The 19,714-nt window shown below is 44.8% G+C and overlaps 1 protein-coding gene across 5 annotated transcripts in view; it reads right to left on the bottom strand.

Annotated features, from left to right (window-relative positions):
• The window catches only part of LOC134965863 (uncharacterized), a 153,485-nt gene that overhangs the window by 48,135 nt on the left and 85,636 nt on the right, over nucleotides 1–19,714 (bottom strand). For 4 of the 5 annotated variants that reach the window (XM_063942252.1, XM_063942250.1, XM_063942251.1 and 1 more), the window contains 4 exons: nucleotides 17,605–17,738; nucleotides 13,796–13,859; nucleotides 6,252–6,314; nucleotides 4,091–4,153 (listed from right to left, as the gene is read on the bottom strand). In XM_063942252.1, coding sequence (XP_063798322.1) covers nucleotides 4,091–4,153; nucleotides 6,252–6,314; nucleotides 13,796–13,832 — 163 coding nt within the window. In that variant the 5' untranslated portion in view covers nucleotides 13,833–13,859; nucleotides 17,605–17,738. Of the gene's footprint in view, nucleotides 1–1,604; nucleotides 1,672–4,090; nucleotides 4,154–6,251; nucleotides 6,315–13,795; nucleotides 13,860–17,604; nucleotides 17,739–19,714 lie in introns of those variants that run through there. The other variant, XM_063942253.1, reaches the window with a different exon arrangement.

The following is a 19,714-nucleotide window of genomic DNA, read 5'->3' as shown; positions in this document are numbered from 1 at the left end:
CTGACATTTATCTGATATATGCAATTATGCATGAGACTCTTAGCTCTAGGAACCTGTATAAGAAATATGCACTCCAACATATTGATAATTGTCAAGGATCAGCTCAGATGCATATATGGGTTATTAATCCTACCTACCCCTGTAAAAGTTTTTAAAGTGAATTTTTGTACTTGCATAAATGAAACTTATTGATAAAAAAGCAGTATCTTGTTAAAAATGATAATCTAAAAGGGCAGCAACTCCCTATTAGCTCGTTAGGCTAATAAGCCTAAAAGAATTCACACCTGCAGATTAAAGGAGTTTTTTTTGGCAAGTTTCCCAGATATTTGCAAGACGCCCAGAAAATTTACCTTAACGCATTTTAAAGGAATTTTGAACAGTTTTAAATATAAAATCATCTTTATAACTGTTGTAAGCTTTGTATTTAATAACTAAAAGCACGCATAATGCTATAAAATAAGTTTCAACCCAATTAGTAGGATGTGATTCTATGTCTCATAATTTGGTATTGATTAGAATGTTCATTGCAATAATCGATGAACATAGCCAGCTAGTATATGAAATTTCCTTAAATTAATTACATAGATATTTCTGTGAGAAACTATTTTGTTAAGAGCAATATGATTTCTCCAGCTGCAGTCACAAGGACATTTAGTTAACTCCCAGGCTAAGATAAAACTTTAATTGCGTGATGAGAACATTAAAGGAGTATGTTTTGGAATATCCAGGGGACAATGGAAAGAAGGCTTTCAAGATTAATGTCCAGATGGCGATAAGAGAAAGGCCTTCTCATTAAATTAATGAGCAAACAGTGATAAGAAAATGCCTGATTATGCTACACTGATTGAACTTCAGAACAAAGCAAGAGAGAATGAGAGAGTAGCCTGTGGATAAAGAAAGCAACCAAACAACCAGTGAATTAGCAATCTACACTACACAGACAGAAAAAACAAAGCCTCTAATGCCTGATCTACAGGATTTGAAGAAATTTCAGGAACAAGCAGGTCCTGAAGAAAAAGCAGCATGGCAAAGAAGAGAAGCCAGACAAGAAGAAGAAACTGGCTTATGGAAATTATAAGAGAAGTTATGCTTACCCTGAAGCTTAAATCCATTTATGTGTTAAGTCAGCCATGGACTCACACACCTGGGAAAGGATCAAATGGGATATTTAGTTAATGAAAGATGGATAGCTCCAGAATTTTATCCAGATGCAACCAAGTTTGTACAAGCCTGCTGGATATGTGGAAATGTCCAATCCTGGATAGAAGGTCAAGACAACCCTTGGAGCAATCCCCAGAAATTATTTTCTATTTCGAATACTGCAAATTAACTATAACTAACTGCCAACAATGTATTGGTAGCCACAGACATTTTCATTTATTGGCCAATGGCAAAAGCTACAGCAAGATCAATAGCTAGAAAATTAAGTACAGAAGTTATTTGCAGATAAGGAGTACCAGACGTTACAGTATCAGATTAGTGAGTGTGTCACAGAAACCAGAAAGGGATGCTAAAGTGTGTATTTTTAGTACTGGTTAATAGTAGAACCATATTCAGTAAAACCACAGGTTATTCACCTTGTGAAATCTTGTTTAATAGCATACCTAAAATAAAATCCACAAGAGTTGCAGCATAAATATGGTAATTTGACTGCATATGTTAAAAAAAAGTCTTACTGGAGAGACTGACACCTCTGTATTCTCTAGTGTTTGCCTCTCTCCCAGATTGAGGAGCAGATCTGAATAACCACAAGCTTTAACCAGGAGATTGGGTGTATCTGAAAAGACGTGAGAAAGTCCCTTGAGCCCAGATTTGATGGTCCATATCAAGTGTTGCTGACCACGCCCACTTCTGTGAAAATTAAGGAGAGCGAGAGACTTGGGTCCCACTGCAAACTTGCCCAAGTTAAGTTTGAACAATGAAATAGACAAACATGCAGAGGCCAGCTGGGCCTAAACTAGACAGGCCACTATGGGTCATTATATTGGGAACTTCAGTACTTATTGTATGAAATTATATACCCAGACAGGTAGAATGTGTTGTACATTTATCCCTAATGAAACAATGCACAAGAAGTAGTTCACTGGCATGCCCAAGAAAAAGAAAATGAAAAATAAGCATATGCCAATAAAAACAATATCCCTGACACTCTAGAGGGTGACTGGGGTTGGTTATCATGGCTAAATCCTACTAAGTGGTTTAGTGGAAACAAATGATGGATTGTTGACATTTTTATGTTTTTGTTAAAAATTGTTGGCTTAGCAATTATAATAATATATCTGTGTTTTAAGATACTGCTTTGCTGTTTTTCAGTTTGCAAGAAACAAGTAAAGAAAGGTTTTGATACTTCCAAGTTTAAGGTCTTAAAGAAAAGTCTGTGAACAGTCTACCTTGATGGATATGAGTGAATGGTCATCAACCCTCCGTCAGACAGAGTGAAAGCACCATCTTGCGGGGAACCTTTAGCACCATCATAGCTAGGCTGTCTGCTTAGATTCGTTAAGCAGAGAAATTGTAATGCCAGATATACTGTAATGTGAGATTATTATAAAAAGGAGGGACTGAAAGAGACAGCATTATGCTAAATCAGCTATCAGCCATTTTGTATAATGGAAGCCATTCTAGATATATTTCAAGCTATTTTTTATAGGTTTATAAGTAATGCTGACATTTATCTGATATATGCATGAGACGCTTAGCCCTAGCAACCTGTATAAGAAATATGCACTCCAACATATTGATAATGGTCAAGGATCAGCTCAGATGCATATATGGGTTATTAATCCTACCTACCCCTTTAAGAGTTTATTAAGTGAATTTTTGTACTTGCACAAATGAAACTTATTGATAAAAAAGCAGTATCTTGTTAAAAATTATAATCTAAAAGGGCAGCAATTCCCTATTAGCTCGTTAGGCTAATAAACCTAAAAGAATTCACACCTGCAGATTAAAGGAGGTTTTTTGGGCAAGATTCCCAGATATTGGCAAGATGCCCAGAAAAATGACATTAAAGCATTTTAAAGGAATTTGAACAGTTTTAAAAAAAATAAAATCAACTTTATAACTGTAGAAAGCTTTGTATTTAATAACTAAAAGCACGCATAATGCTATAAAATAAGTTTCAACCCAATAAGTAGGATGTGATTCTATGTCTCATAATTTGGTATTGATTAGAATGTTCATTGCAATACTCAATGCACATAGCCAGCTAGTATATGTAATTTCCTTAAATTAATTACATATATATTTCTGTGAGAAACTATTTTGTTAAGAGAAATATGATTTCTCCAGCTGCAGTCACAAGGACATTTAGTTAACTCCCAGGCTAAGATAAAACTTTAATTGCGTGATGAGAACATTAAAGGAGTATGTTTTGGAATATCCAGGTGACAATGGAAAGAAGGCTTTCAAGATTCATGTCCAGATGGCGATAAGAGAAAGGATTTCTCATTAAATTAATGAGCAAACAGTGATAAGAATATATACAGGAATGCTATAATTGATTTTAATTAAATCATTGTTTATATTTGCACACAGTGTACTTTGATTGGCTAACACACTGCCATACCTTTATTCCTTTGTTCATTTGTGTATAAATAAAAGCTCCTAGAGCAACGAGTCAGATCAGAAATGAATTGCTGAGCTTCTTCATATCTCCTGTGTGTTGTCTCATTATTTCTAATCTCCAGCCGGCTGCTAAGTACAGAACCATTGACTGAAGTTCAAGGGTATTAAACAGAAGACTGAAGGACGTTGATATGTGGAGTCTATCTCCAACACAGGTCACACTCTGATATCACACACCTAATACACACCTAATACACACATATCACTATACACAGTTCTCACTGATATCACACACCAGATACATACCTACCAGCACCATCCACAAAACTGTGCAAAGTATTCTAACAAGAATATGTGTACGGTCACCCCATAGTAATAACATTAAACAAATACAATGAGGAAAATAGAAACCACACAGTTCATAGACTCTATAAGGATGTCACACTATTCTGATACATTTCTATGTTATTGCAAAGACTTGATAACAGGACTGTAAAATAGCATTACTGTGCATATTACTTACTGGAATCAATAGGATCTGGAGGAGTCACTGTATCTTGAGTAATCATTTGCTCGAAGGACACACCTGGAAAGCAGAAAGCTTATATCAGATACTTATAGAATCAGGGAACCCGATATTCTGAAAACTGTGATAACTGATTTACTATGAGGTCTGTACTTTATAAGCACTAACTCAGACTGCTCTATTCTCATTCACTTTCCCCCTCATCTACAGAGTATGAGGTGTCTGTGTGTCAGAGCCCGAATAACACCCCACGGGGCCAGAGGCAAGATATCATTTGGGGGCAATTCTTTTTGTTGGTATATATCACACTATTTACTGTATATCCCCTACTCATACTGATATCACACTTATCACTATACACAGTCACACTGATATCACACCCCTGATATACACTGATCCCTATACACAGGTCACACTGATATCACACACCAGATACACACTGATCCCTATACACAGGTCACCCGGATATCACACACCAGATACACACTGATCCCTATACACAGGTCACACTGATATTACACACCTGATATCACACTTATCACTATACACAGTCACACTGATATCACACCCCTGATATACACTGATCCCTATACACAGGTCACACTGATATCACACACCAGATACACACTGATCCCTATACACAGGTCACCCGGATATCACACACCAGATACACACTGATCCCTATACACAGGTCACACTGATATCACACACCAGATACACACTGATCACTATACACAGGTCACAATGATATCACACACCTGATACACACTGATCCCTATACACAGGTCACACTGATATCACACACCAGATACACACTGATCATTATACACAGGTCACACTGATATCACACACCAGATACACACTGATCCCTATACACAGGTCACCCGGATATCACACACCTGATACACACTGATCACTATACACAGGTCATACTGATATCACACACCAGATACACACTGATCACTATATACAGTCACACTGATATCACACACCTGATACACACTGATTACTATAGACAGGTCACACTGATATCACACACCTGATACACACTGATCACTATACACAGGTCACACTGATATCACACACCAGATACACACTGATCACTATACACAGGTGACACTGATATCACACACCTGATACACACTGATCCCTATGCACAGGTCACACTGATATCACACAACTGATACACACTGATCCCTATATACAGGTCACACTGATATCACACACCTGATACACACTGATCCCTATATACAGTTCTCACTGATATCACACACCAGATACACACTGATCATTATACACAGGTCACACTGATATCACACACCAGATACATACTGATCACTATACACAGGTCACACTGATATCACACACCTGATACACACTGATTACTATAGACAGGTCACACTGATATCACACACCTGATACACACTGATCACTATACACAGGTCACACTGATATCACACACCAGATACACACTGATCACTATACACAGGTCACACTGATATCACACACCTGATACACACTGATCCCTATACACAGGTCACACTGATATCACACACCTGATACACACTGATCCCTATATACAGGTCACACTGATATCACACACCTGATACACACTGATCCCTATATACAGTTCTCACTGATATCACACACCAGATACACACTGATCATTATACACAGGTCACACTGATATCACACACCTGATACACACTGATCATTATACACAGGTCACACTGATATCACACACCTGATGCACACTGATCCCTATACACAGGTCACACTGATATCACACACCTGATACACACTGATCCCTATACACAGGTCACACTATCACACACCTGATACATACTGATCCCTATACACAGGTCACACTGATATCACACATGTAATACACAGATATCACTATACACAGGTCACACTGATATCACACACCAGATACATACCTACCAGCACCATCCACGAAACTGTGCAAAGTATTCTAACAAGAATATGTGTACGGTCACCCCATAGTAATAACATTAAACAAATACAATGAGGAAAATAGAAAGCACACAGGTTCATAGACTCTATAAGGATGTCACACTATTCTGATACATTTCTATGTTATTGCAAAGCCTTAATAATAGGATAGTAAAGTAGCATTATTGTGCATATTACTTACTGGAATCAATAGGATCTGGAGGAGTCACGGTATCTTGAGTATATATTAGCTGGAAGGACACACCTGGAAAGCAGAAAGCTTATATCAGATACTTATAGAATCAGGGAACCCGATATTCTGAGAACTGTGATAACTGATTTACTATGAGGTCTGTACTTTATAAGCACTAAGGGCCTAATTCAGAGTTGATCGCAGCAACAAATTTGTTAGCAGTTGGGCAAAAATATGGGGGTCGTTCCGACCTGATCGCACGCTAGCTATTTTTTTGTAGCGCTGCATTCAGGTCAAACTTAGCGAAACTGCGCATGCGAATGCACCAGAATGGCAGGCGCATCGTACAGGTACAAAGCGGATCGTTGCTGAGCGATGGATTTAACGAAGAATCCATTCACACAGCCGATTGCAAGAAGATTGACAGGAAGAAGGCGTTTATGGGTGTTAACTGACCGTTTTCTGGGAGTGTTTGGGAAACGCAGGCGTGTCTATGCATTTTGCATGGCAGGTGTCTGACGTCAATTCCAGGACCGGACAGGCTGAAGTGATCGCAGCGGCTGAGTAAGTTCTGACCTACTCAGAAACTGCACAAAACTTTTTTGTACTGCTCGGCTGCACAAGCGTTCGCACACTTGCAAAGCAAAAATATACTCCCCCCATAGGTGGTGACTATCTGATCGCAGCACTGCAAAAAATAGCTAGCGCACAATCAACTCGGAATGACCGCCCCATGTGCAGCGCAGGTGGGGCAGATGTAACATGTGTAGAGAGAGTTAGATTTGGGTGGGGTGTGTTCAAACTGAAATCTAAATTGCAGTGTAAAAATAAAGCAGCCAGTATTTACCCTGCACAGAAAAAAAATAACCCACCCAAATCTAACTCTCTCTGCACATGTTACACCTGCCCCACCTGCAGTGCACATGGCTTTGCCTATTAGCTAACAAATTTGCTGCTGCGATCAACTCTGAATTACCCCCTAAGTCCGACTGCTCTATTCTCATTCACTTTCCCCTTCATCTACAAAGTATAAGGTGTCTGTGTCACAGCCCGAATAACACCCCACGGGGCCAGAGGCAAGATATGGTTTGGAGCAGGGCTTAAAGTGAGCCGGAACAATGCGGAACTGCGTTCCGTCAGTTACACTTGGAGATAGAATGCAGTTCTGCCTCCTCCGGCTTACCTAACCCGATGTCCCGGCGCTGCAGGGAGATGCCGGCCACCCGCTGAGACTGTTTTTCCAGCGTCGCCTAGCTCTCCCTGCACAGCGTCAGCCGGAGGCATGAGCTCACTACTGAGCTCCGGCTACCGATTCTGTCAGTGTGCTATCATGACATCTCTCCCATAGTGCTGAGGAGCGGACTCCGAGAGGACTGCGGCGGGAGCGGGGCTTGGTGAGTATGGTGTCCCCTCCATATGTGCGCTAGCAGCGCTGCTACTGCGGGGCAAGCTACTGGGGGCAAACTACTTGGGCATTACTACAAGAGGGCAAACTACAAGGGGGCAAGCTACAAGAGGGCAAACTACAAGGGGGCTAAACTACAAGTGGGAAAACTACAGGAGCTAAGCTACTGGGGGCATAACTACAGGGGGGGGGGCAAACTAAAGGGGGGCATTACTACAAGGGGGCAAACTACTGGGGGCATTACTAATGGGGGCTATCTACAGGGGGCAAACTACATGGGGACTAAACTACAGGGGGGCTAAACTACAAGTGGGAAAACTACAGGAGCTAAGCTACTGGGGGCATAACTACAGGGGGGGGGGGAACTAAAGGGGGGCATTACTACAAGGGGGCAAACTACTGGGGGCATTACTAATGGGGGCTATCTACTGGGGGCAAACTACATGGGGACTAAACTACAGGGGGGCTAAACTACAAGTGGGAAAACTATAGGAGCTAAGCTACTGGGGGCATAACTACAGGGGGGAGGGCAAACTAAAGGGGGGCATTACTACAATGGGGCAAATTACTGGGGGCAATACTAATGGGGGCTATCTACTGGGGGCATTACTAATGGGGGCTATCTACTGGGGGCAAACTACATGGGGACTAAACTACAGGGGCTAAACGGGTGGTCTTCAGTATGCCGGCTGTCGGGATCCGGCGCACAGTATACTGGCGCCGGGATCCCGACAGCCGGCATACCGACACTTATTCTCCCTTGTGGCTGTCCACAACCCCCCTGGAGGGAGAATAAAATAGCGTGGTGCACGTAGCGTGCCACCATGCCCGTAGCGTGGCGAGCGCAGCGAGCCCGCAAGGGGCTCAGTTGCGCTCGCCACAATTTCGGTAATCCGGCGGTCGGCCTCCCAGCGCCGGTATGCTGATCGCCGGGAGCCCGACCGCCGGCAATCCGTAGTGAACCCGGGCTAAACAATTGGGGGCACAACTGCAAGGGGCATTACCACTGGGATCTATACCACAGGGGACAGGGCTAAACTACATGAGGGCTAAACTACTGGGGGCATTACCACTGGGAGGCTAAACTAAAGGGGGGGAGTAAACTGCTGGGGTCATAACTGCAGGGTCACACTGATATCACACACCTGATACACACTGTGTACTATACACCGGTCACACTGATATCACACACCTGATACACACTGTGTACTATACACCGGTCACACTGATATCACACACCTGATACACACTGTGTACTATACACCGGTCACACTGATATCACACACCTGCAGGAGTGGATTGCCCATAGGGAAGACCCCTGGTGGGCCGGTGTGCATGTGGGGCCTGTTTTGTTTGTTGACATGTGAGGGGTGGTGCTGCCGCCATGGTTACACGGTATACCTCTGGTGCTGCCCATGTGAAGCCACTTCTACAGATTTTTACAAGGCCACTTTCAGTTCCCAATCTGCCCCTGTTCCTGTATGTCCTACTCTCTGATGTCTTTACTCAGTAATGTCCTTTCTCCTGCATCTTCCTTGCTAAACATAAATGATATGGCGTGGCCTGGTTGTAGAAGTGTTTTTCAACTGTAAAATAAATTAAAGAGGAGTACACACCTAGATATGTGTGCTGAGCGATCTATCACAGGCCGCTCAGCACACATCTCTCCCCCCGCTCAGCACTCAGCACGATGTGTGCTGAGCGAGCGGGGAGGACGGGAGGCCGCTCACTTCACACAGCGCTTAAGTGAGCGACCTGCTAGATTGAGCCTGATTCTAGCACAGGCGATTGCGATGCGCAGGGCCCTGTGTGGTGTTGGCAAATCCCCAAACATGGCTTGCCTAAGCACAGCATGGTAGTAGGCGGAAGGCGGAGCTACGAGACGCTGGATGTACCCTGGACAGCCTGAAAACAGAGCTAGGTTTCGCCAAGCCCTGCAGATCACAAGATGAAGCTGTCATCTTGAGGCAGATGTTGTTTTATTTACCCAATACAGTCTTCAAAAAGACTCAGCAATACAAGAAGATGTTTACAGCAGAGTGAAAATGGTATAATACACTCTGGAGGCTCACAGGCCTCTTGTTTATGTCAATTTTCCACACAGTACCGCAGGGGGTAAGCCCGCCCTGTGGTTTACAACCAATGACTGTTTACCCATGTGCTGTGCATGCCTTGGTCACATGCACAGCTACCATTGTCCTCTATGGACAGTTGTGAGTGGTCACTCTCCTTTGACCGTCCCATCCTGGAGGATCAGGATCCGCCCCGGTGATGTTCAGTCTAGGCTGGGGAAAGTTTTCCTGCCTAAACTTACTTCCAGGAATCTGCCCGGGACCCAACTCAGGATCTGCAGCCTGGATTCGGGCTTCAGAGCTGGGCAGCCTAGATCCCCGGTCAGGGTTTCCTGTTCACTGAGGGTGATCCCTATGGGGCTCCAGAAAACCACTCAGCTTGTTGGGAAGCTGAGCTTTTCCTCTCTCTTCCCATGATACTTCCATGGGGAAGGCTGTAGGAGAAGGCATTCCATTTTGGGGGAAAAGGTCTGGGGGAATCCAACAGACTGCACAGCCATAGATTCTCCCCTCCTGGGACACACAACCAAGTAAGTGCATTTCACTTTAAAAATACATTTAAATACACTACACATTTCTGTACACATACTGAGCCTGTGCCCTGCACAGCCTCCACATACCCAGGCACTGCAGTGCCTCATCATACAACATATATTATTTCATTTAAATACATTTCAAAATATTGTTGTGTTTTAAAGACTGTGCCCAGCGCTCAGCGCTGGGCTCCCCTAGCCCTGTTGCCTGGCTGCTAGGGCTCTCCCCGTGCTGGAGGTATGGGGCTGGCTTTCCCTGTCCTCCAGCCTACCTGGACACAGCTGCCACTGGGGTCCAGGGAGCTGGATCTCCCTGTCCCCCCAATGCGGCACTCATTTGTTGGCCTCGCTGCAGCTTGCGGCGCAGCCCCCTTCTGTTGCCTGACAGCCCAGTACACTCATCTCATCTGCCGTGCATAGGTGTGCGCAGGGGGGGTGTCTGGTGCGCACAGGCACCCCGTAATGTCTGGCACCCTGATCTCACATGCCTGATGCAGCGATCGCCGAGCAGGCTGATTACTGTCCCCTCTGCGTTGCACCCTGTCAGGACTGCATTACTGACCGGACGCCTGGGTTAATCAAGGGTGCCACTGCCACTGGGTTTCAAACTCCCGGCTCACCTCCGTGTACAAAAACAGCATGATGTGATGTGATAACGTCATGCTGCTCGCATGCCCACCTGCCACACCCACCACATGCCCACCTCTCTCCTTCTATGCTATGCCATCTGTCACTGATGAGGAGCAGCATGCAGCCAGCGTTCCTCTTAGGAAGACAAATTCAATACTGGCAGGCGGTCGGCAGCAGCATTGGCACGTCACTCTATTTCCAGCAGCAGCAGTACTAGTCTGTGACTGTCAGTGTCAGTGAGTGACTGACTTGTAAGTAAGCTGCTGCAGCTTGCAATGGAAAGAGAGGGGGAGCCAGACCAGGCTGAGGAGGAGCAGTGTAATTGCAGTGAGTACCATCAGGGGTGTTTGTTTGGTGCACACCACAACATCTGACAATGTATCTGCTTTATTAGGATTGGTACAAGGGTGGATATTTTATATTACATTGACAGTCAATAGATGGTGCTAGACACGCCAAAAAGGCGGTGCTAGACACACCCCTACGATGGTGCACCCCCTAATAAAATGTGCTGCACACGCCTATGCTACCGTGGCTGTGTCTCTGGTGCGCTGAGGCTGAAGCATAGCTCCCGTTCCCCAGCATCCAGTTACCTACACACATCCCCGCCGCTAGGGAGCCGGATAGCCCGGTCCCCGTGAACAGCGCACTCTGGTCCCCATGCCACGCAGGGAGCTGGCTAGCCTGGTCCGCTGTGTGTATACACAGCTCAGCGCGCCGGGGCTCCCTCACTGTCGTGGAAACCGGAGAGGTCCGTGACCGCGGCACACATTAAAATTACAATTTAAAACATTTAAATACCTGGCGCCTCGCGCCCACAACATTTTAAAAATGGCGCCTAGCGCCAGTATACATTTAAAAGTGGCGCCAAGCACCCATTGTCCTCTGTAATGGTGCCAGGGACTTAAGGGTTAACCCCTTAAGTGCCGTGGCCGCCATTAACCATGTGGCCACAAGGGTCTCCGGCCACAAGTGCCATTAGCATAAATACGTAAATGCAGCAAAAGATACAATAAGACTGCAACAGCGTCCAATTCAGGTCTTATGAGGAGGGATCCCATCTCCCTTGAAAAACACTGCCCCCTCCACAGACCCCGCCTTCATTAGGGCTGCTTCCAGAAATTTCACAGGCTAGTTTTCCATCCCAATTCGACCCTGCACACCTGATACCAGAGACGGCCCTAACCAATGTATTGCTCTAGGCAAGATTTTAGCTGTGCCCACAGCAGATAATCCAAGGCTCTCCCCTCACATCACTGCACCCCTCTCCCGGCACAGCACCACTCAACCATCACATCACTGCACCCCTCTCCCAGCACAGCACCCCTCTTCAAGCATAGCACCTCTCACAGGACAGCACCACTCACCCATCACATCACTGCATCCCTCTCCCAGCACATCACCCCTCACAGGACAGCACCATTCAGCCATCACATCACTGCACCCCTCTCTCAGCACAGCACCCTTCACCCAGCACCCCTTTCCCATCACAACACCCATCATCTCTCACCCAGCACCCCTCTCCCAGCACAGCACCCCTCACAGGACAGCACCACTCACCAATCACATCACTGCACCCATCTCCCAGTACAGCACCCTTCATCCATCACATCACTGCACCCATCTCCAGCACAGCACCCATCACCCATCTCCCAGCACAGCACCTCAAAGCACCCATCAACCTGCACCCTTCACCCAGCACCCCTTTCCCAGCACACCACCCATCACCTCTAACCCAACATCCATCTCCCAGCACAGCACCCATCACAGCAACCCTTCACACAGCACCCATTTTCCATCACACCACCCATCACCTCTCACCCAGCACAACACTTCTCACCCAACACATCTCTCCCAGCACAGCACCTCTCTCTCAGCACAGCACAGATCACAGCACAAGATCCATCATCCCTCTCCTAGCACCCTTCTCCCAGCACAGCACTCCTCTCCCAGCACAGCACCCCTCTCCCAGCACAGCACTCCTCTCCCAGCACAGCACCTCTCTCTCAGCACAGCACAGATCACAGCACAAGATCCATCATCCCTCTCCTAGCACCCTTCTCCCAGCACAGCACTCCTCTCCCAGCACAGCACCCCTCTCCCAGCACAGCACTCCTCTCCCAGCACAGCACCCCTCTCCCAGCACAACACATCTCTCCCAGCACAGCACCTCTCTCTCAGCACAGCACAGATCACAGCACAAGATCCATCATCCCTCTCCTAGCACCCTTCTCCCAGCACAGCACTCCTCTCCCAGCACAGCACCCCTCTCCCAGCACAGCACTCCTCACCCAACACAGCACCTCTCTCCCTGCACAGATCACAGCACAGTACTATTCTCCTAGCACCATATGTAGTGGCCTCCTTTCATCCTCACCTTTATCCTGTGTTCTTTCATTGTTTGTTCTTTGCTATATTATTATCAGCACTACTGAACCCTCGTGGTTACATATAAATAAAACATAATAATAATAATAATAATAGTCAGCCTGTCATGCAGCAGGAAAAGTGACCCAATAGAGCTCCAACTCATCTGACGCATCAGACCTCCCCTCTCACACTAAATACTGACATATAAATCATGGGCAGATATGGTCTTATAGGGACAATATACCGCCTGCTGCAAGTCTCCCTCTAATACCCCTCTCAGACATGCTTCCAGGAATCTGCTGGGTGTAGCAGCCAGCTAATTCCCGGGCCTCCGCCTGACCCTGGTAAAGATCAGGGTAGGGGACCCAGGACTTCACCCCAGCTAGCTTGCTATCGCACATGCAAAAATCCCGGGATAATGCGCGTTCATGTACCAAAACCCGGGATTTAGACGCATGTGTGGAAGGGGCATCACTGAATTTCCTATTTGACTATCAAGCTAAATACATGCAAAGTATTATCAGACAAAAAGTATGAACTCACAAAAAGTCACCACCAGGAGCACAGGTGTCAGCGCCATGTTTACTAGATTTACTTGATCCGTTTCCTGCAAATAACGTGAGAGATTGGGAAAAATTGTGTCTGAGAAACTGAAACATGTATTTATTATGGCAGATGTTGACACAGAGTTAGTAAACACCAGTCAGCATGGGTAATATGACACAGAAATGTGACAAAGATTAGGTGGAGATAAAAGTAAGATAGATAGATAGATAGATAGATAGATAGATAGATAGATAGATAGATAGATAGATAGATAGATAGATCAAAGTGACATAAAACAATCTCTTTTGAAGAATCTTTAACCACTTGCAAGCAGTCAGAAACACTCAGTGGCTGGCTGCTGGAAAATAATCTTCCAGCAGCCTCCAATCTCAGAGGGACCTCCCAGCCCCTCTGCACCTTCGGATCCTCCCCCAGTGTGTCCAGATCACTACTGGTCACAGTGATAGGGAAGCCTGGCAGCAGCCACCACCAGGTGGCTGAAAAGAGAGGAGCAGCCACCGGTAAATCCAGCGCTGCTACTGCCCCCAGTGTGCATACCCGGCAGCTGAACAGAGGAGCTGCCATAGGGAGATATAAATATATTAGAGACTTGGGTGGTCATTCCGAGTTGATCGCTCGTTAGCAGTTTTTTTGCAGTCGTGCAAACGCTATGCCGCCACCCACTGGGAGTGTATTTTAGCTTAGCAGAAGTGCGTACGAAAGGATCACAATTTTTTTTGTGCAGCTTCAGAGTAGCTCAAAACCTACTCAGCGTTTGCAATCACTTCAGACCATTCAGTTCCTGATTTGACGTCACAAACACGCCCTGCGTTTGCCCAGCCACGCCTGCGTTTTTCCTGACACGCCTGCGTTTTTCTGAACACTCCCTGAAAACGGTCAGTTGACACCCAGAAACGCCCACTTCATGTCAATCACTCTGCGGCAGCCAGTGCGACTGAAATGCTTCGCTAGACCTTGTGTGAAACTACATCGTTCATTGTAATAGTACGTCGCGCATGCGCATTGCACCGCATACGCATGCGCAGAAGTGCCGTTTTTTAGCCTCATCGCTGCACAGTGAACTAATGCAGCTAGCGATCAACTCGGAATGACCACCTAAGCTCAACACTTCACCATATAGTTAGCAGTCACAGCACTTGGGTGACTGCTTCCCGAAGGATTCTGGGTATCCGGTCTCTAGGTCAACAGTAACTAGGTCGACAGTGTCTAGGTCGACCACTATTTGTCAACATGGTTTCTTGGTCGACAGGGTTTCTAGGTCGACAGGGTCTCTAGGTTGACATGTTCTAGTTCGACAGGTCAAAGGGTCGACATGTTTTTAATTTTTTTACATTTTTTTTTTACTTTTTCATACTTTATGATCCACATGGACGATGAATGAGAACAGTAACCTTGCCCGAAGCATGGCGAGCAAAGCGAGCCATGCGAGGGGACACGGTGCATTAATTGTGGTTCACTGTACAGTGAAAACAACACCAAAAAACATTAAAAAAAACCTCATGTCGACCTTTTGACCTGTCGAACTAGACCATGTCAAACTAGAGAAACTGTCGACCTAGAATCCGACCTTCCATACCACACCCAGATTCGGGGCCATTACTCCACCAGCAGTGAGTACTCACCACTGTTTGGGAGACTGCTTCCCCCAGGATTCGGGACCATTACTCCACCAGCAGTGAGTACTCACCACCGTTTGGGAGACTGCTTCCCCCAGGATTAGGGACCATTACTCCACCAGCAGTGAGTACTCACCACCATCTGGGAGACTGCTTCCCCCAGGATTCAGGACCATTACTCCACCAGCAGTGAGTACACCCCACCGTTTGGGAGACTGCTTCCCCCAGGATTCGGGACCAATACTCTACCAGCAGTGGGTACTCACCACCGTTTGGGAGACTGCTTCCCCCAGGATTAGAGACCATTACGCCACCAGCAGTGAGTACTCACCCCTGTTTGGGAGACTGCTTCCCCCAGGATTAGAGACCATTACTCCACCAGCCGTGAGTACTCACCACCGTTTGAATGATATTCCCCCGGTACTTTCTTTGGAAGTGGCCTCTTTGCTTTTGTGGTCTTAGCTATCCTCACATGTACAGACCCCCTCGGCAGCCGTCACAGCGCATTGCAGAGTCGGGCTCCTTTCAGAGCCCTTGTCCCTGCGGGTGCTGATTGATACATCAGCCCGATAATATCTCATAGGCTGTAATATTCCCTCCAGATCACATTGAATAGGCGATCTATGATAAATGGCACCTAAGGTGGCACTTCAGTTACTGCTGATTATGGTTCCCCAACATTGCAGATTGTCCCTGTACACTTCTATGAGGTGCGAGGAGAAATGAAAGGAATGTCGGCTCCTTGCAGCCATCACTGCTAATTGAAGTGCCCCTATGTCGGATCAATCTGGATCACCAAACACTGTATACCATTGACGTGTAAGTACACTAGTAATGGGCCATATTCAATTACCAGTTATAAGCAGTTATGATGTTCACCTGCGCTCATCCCTGAGAATTACTGATCAGCAGCTGCACATATCATCGGGGTGCGAGTATAATGTGTGATGATATTACTGGCCACATGACACAGTAAGAACAGAGGCACCGTGCAGCCATAACCACTAACTGAATTGTCCCTAAGGATCCTTTGTGTTTAAACACTCCTCAAAACAGACTGTGTCATTGCTTAGAGGGTATCACAGAGGACAGAAGCAAGACTGTCTATAGCAGATGCAAATTACAAGATCTTATTACAAAGAAAACAGCGAAATAAAACATAGAATAAAAGTGTATAAAAGAAATTTAATTATTGATACAAAAATAACAATGACCTGTGCGGATTTGCTGTTCCATTATAATAAACTTTAATGAAAAGAGTCTATAAACTGCTGGGAATTTCTTAATGTTGATAAAATGAGGCTTTGACAAATGCAGCTCATTAGAGAATACAATGTATTACGGTAGAGTACAATTTATTTATTTATCTATCTATTTATTTATTTATTAACAGTTCAGTATAATCCATTGCGCTACAATGTATCAGAGAGTCAGTCCCTCTATGCCAAGAAATAGGAACATTCTTATTATACCCTGGAGTGATATTTTCTACTGTGATGGATATTATATTCCAGTTGCCGTGATACAGATGTATTATATAATGATTGTTTTGTTTATTATACATTAACCAAACAGTAATGTCTCACAGGAAAAAAAGAGAACATTATTACATCCCCCAAACGCCTAAACTGGGGCAGAATGGAGACCACCCTTTCCTTATCATTCTATTTCATTATATTTTAGAAGCAGTAAAAAAACACATCTATAATAATTCTTAATGGATCGTTCTAGAGTATTGTTTATTTTTAGGGAGTGTTTCAGAGAGAATATTATTACAGCCCCGTCATGCTATAAGTGTGGCAGACGGTCCTTAAAATTAAACAATATCACAGGACTATATCCTGTGCATATTTCAGTATCAGGTCCCTAACACCTTACACTTTGTTACTTTAGAATGAGAAATTCTAACCATTGTATTGCAAGGTAAATTTATTCATATTAGATTAGTCAAAGAGACAGATGGTATTAGGTATTTGCCACAAATATTTCTGTTATATAATAAACACTGTACAGATATAAACACCCAGAACATGAATACATTATTGAGTAACATCTCTCATGTACAGTAACATGAATAATAATAACATGACCTAATCAGAAGTATCAGAATAACTTCATGTGCACAACAATAATACAGAGAGTGAGAACCATGCAGCATTTGGTACATACCTCCGTAGTATATCTAGAATGCTCATTTGACTTAGGTATAGAGTTATATAGGATTTTGGGGAGTGGGAGTGTTCAGGTTTTGGTTGAGTCCGGTGCATTATCCTTACTGGTTTGTAGCAGGCCCTGGGAGTTACCTGGGAATACACAAATAATTATAGTGTCAGTTCTCTGACCCCCACACTGTGACATAAAGTACAGGACCCAGATAATGGAACATATGTTCTTGCTCTAGGCAGTTACTTTTACTGACTACATGTACAGATGTAGAACAGGATGTCCACAGAAAATCAGGAGTCACTTGGGGGTCAACCCCTACACCTCATGGATGGACTGAAATCAAGGGGGTCATTCCGAGTTGTTCGCACGCAAGCTACTTTTAGCAGATTTACTCACGCTAAGCCGCCGCCTACTGGGAGTGAATCTTAGCTTCTTAAAATTGCGACCGACGTATTCGCATTATTGCGATTACACCTCTCTTAGCAGTTTCTGAGTAGCTCCAGACTTACTCGGCATCTGCGATCAGTTCAGTGCTTGTCGTTCCTGGTTTGACGTCACAAACACACCCAGCGTTCGCCCAGACACTCCTCCGTTTCTCCAGCCACTCCCGCGTTTTTCCCAGAAACGGTAGCGTTTTTTCACACACACCCATAAAACGGCCAGTTTCCGCCCAGTAACACCCACTTCCTGTCAATCACATTACGATCACCAGAACGAAGAAAAAGCCGTGAGTAAAATTCCTAACTGCATAGCAAATTTACTTGGCGCAGTCGCAGTGTGGACATTGCGCATGTGCACTAAGCGGAAAATCGCTGCGATGCGAAGAAAACTACCGGGCGAACAACTCGGAATGACCACCCAAGTGTGAGCTTGCAAAAGTTGACACGCTAACCCACTCAATTTGCAAACTTGTAATAGACTGCAAGAACATGCAAACTCACATTAAACTCGCATTTCCACTAATCTCTTGTCCCAAACTCCAGATGTTTTTCCATGAACAACATACAACTCGCACAATGTAATAGGGTGTGAGTTGTGAACTCGCATAGAACTAGAAAAAAAAATAGCAAATCAGGGACCTGCTTCTGGCTGGCCAGTTTGACTAAAGCCTGCGCAGATCAGTGGGATCTATGCAGGCTGCTGTGGGTAGAGGTAAAAGTATTGTTAAACATTCATTACAAAAAAGTCAGGTTCCACGTGCTTCTACCTCTACCTCTGAAATTTTGCTTGCATCCAATATTGCTCTGAGCCCGTCACAATGGACACACAGCAGTATTGGATGCAAGCAGAATTCCAGAGGTAGAGGCCGCGTGCTACTATAACAGGACATACGAGCGTGATTCATATCTGATCGCTGAGCTGCAAATTTTGCTGTCCTGCGTTCAGATAGTCGCCGCCTTCATGGGGAGTGTAAATTCGCTGTGCAAGTGTGCGATGCTATGTGTACACAGAGCTGCAAAAATCCACTGTGTGCAGTCTCTGAGCAGCCCAGGACTTACTCCTACAGTGCGATCACACCATGCTGATCGGGGCAAGAGCTGACTTTAGGGACCCTCCCTGAAAACGCTTGGGAACGCCTGCGTTTTTCCGTACACTCTCAATACTACCCACAAACGGCCTCTTCTTGCCAATCACCTTGCGAACGCCCGTGCAAGTGGAATTTTTGCACCATCCTGTAGCTGACCAGCGATGAATGTTGTTCACAGTGTACAGCTGTTTATAAATACATATGCTACTGTATGTGCGGAAAGCTGTTTACACACAGAACTGGCTCAACAACAATATGTGCTATAATGTAGTATTATATAGTGTCAAGCAACACCTGGACTAATTATATTACTGCATTTGCTGCTAAGAACTTGCTACTGGTCCGAATACTATTAGAAATATAACTCCATTACTACCTGCTACATTTAGTATATAAAGATCCACCTTCCTGAACAGGTATATCTATTTGATATATATTTAATTATCCACAGATGGTTCAGTTGTGATGGTGAACACCTTATATGTGAATCTCATGTTTATTCCTGAAGTTATATGTTCATTTTGTGAATTAATTATTCACAAATAATTATTTGTGAATTATTATTATTATTATTATTATTATTAT

Source organism: Pseudophryne corroboree, chromosome 10 (genome assembly GCF_028390025.1).
Source record: "Pseudophryne corroboree isolate aPseCor3 chromosome 10, aPseCor3.hap2, whole genome shotgun sequence".
Classification (NCBI taxonomy): Eukaryota; Metazoa; Chordata; class Amphibia; order Anura; family Myobatrachidae; genus Pseudophryne; species Pseudophryne corroboree.
The sequence above is the reverse complement of the archived record's forward strand: the minus strand, read 5'-3'. Positions and strand labels throughout refer to the sequence as shown.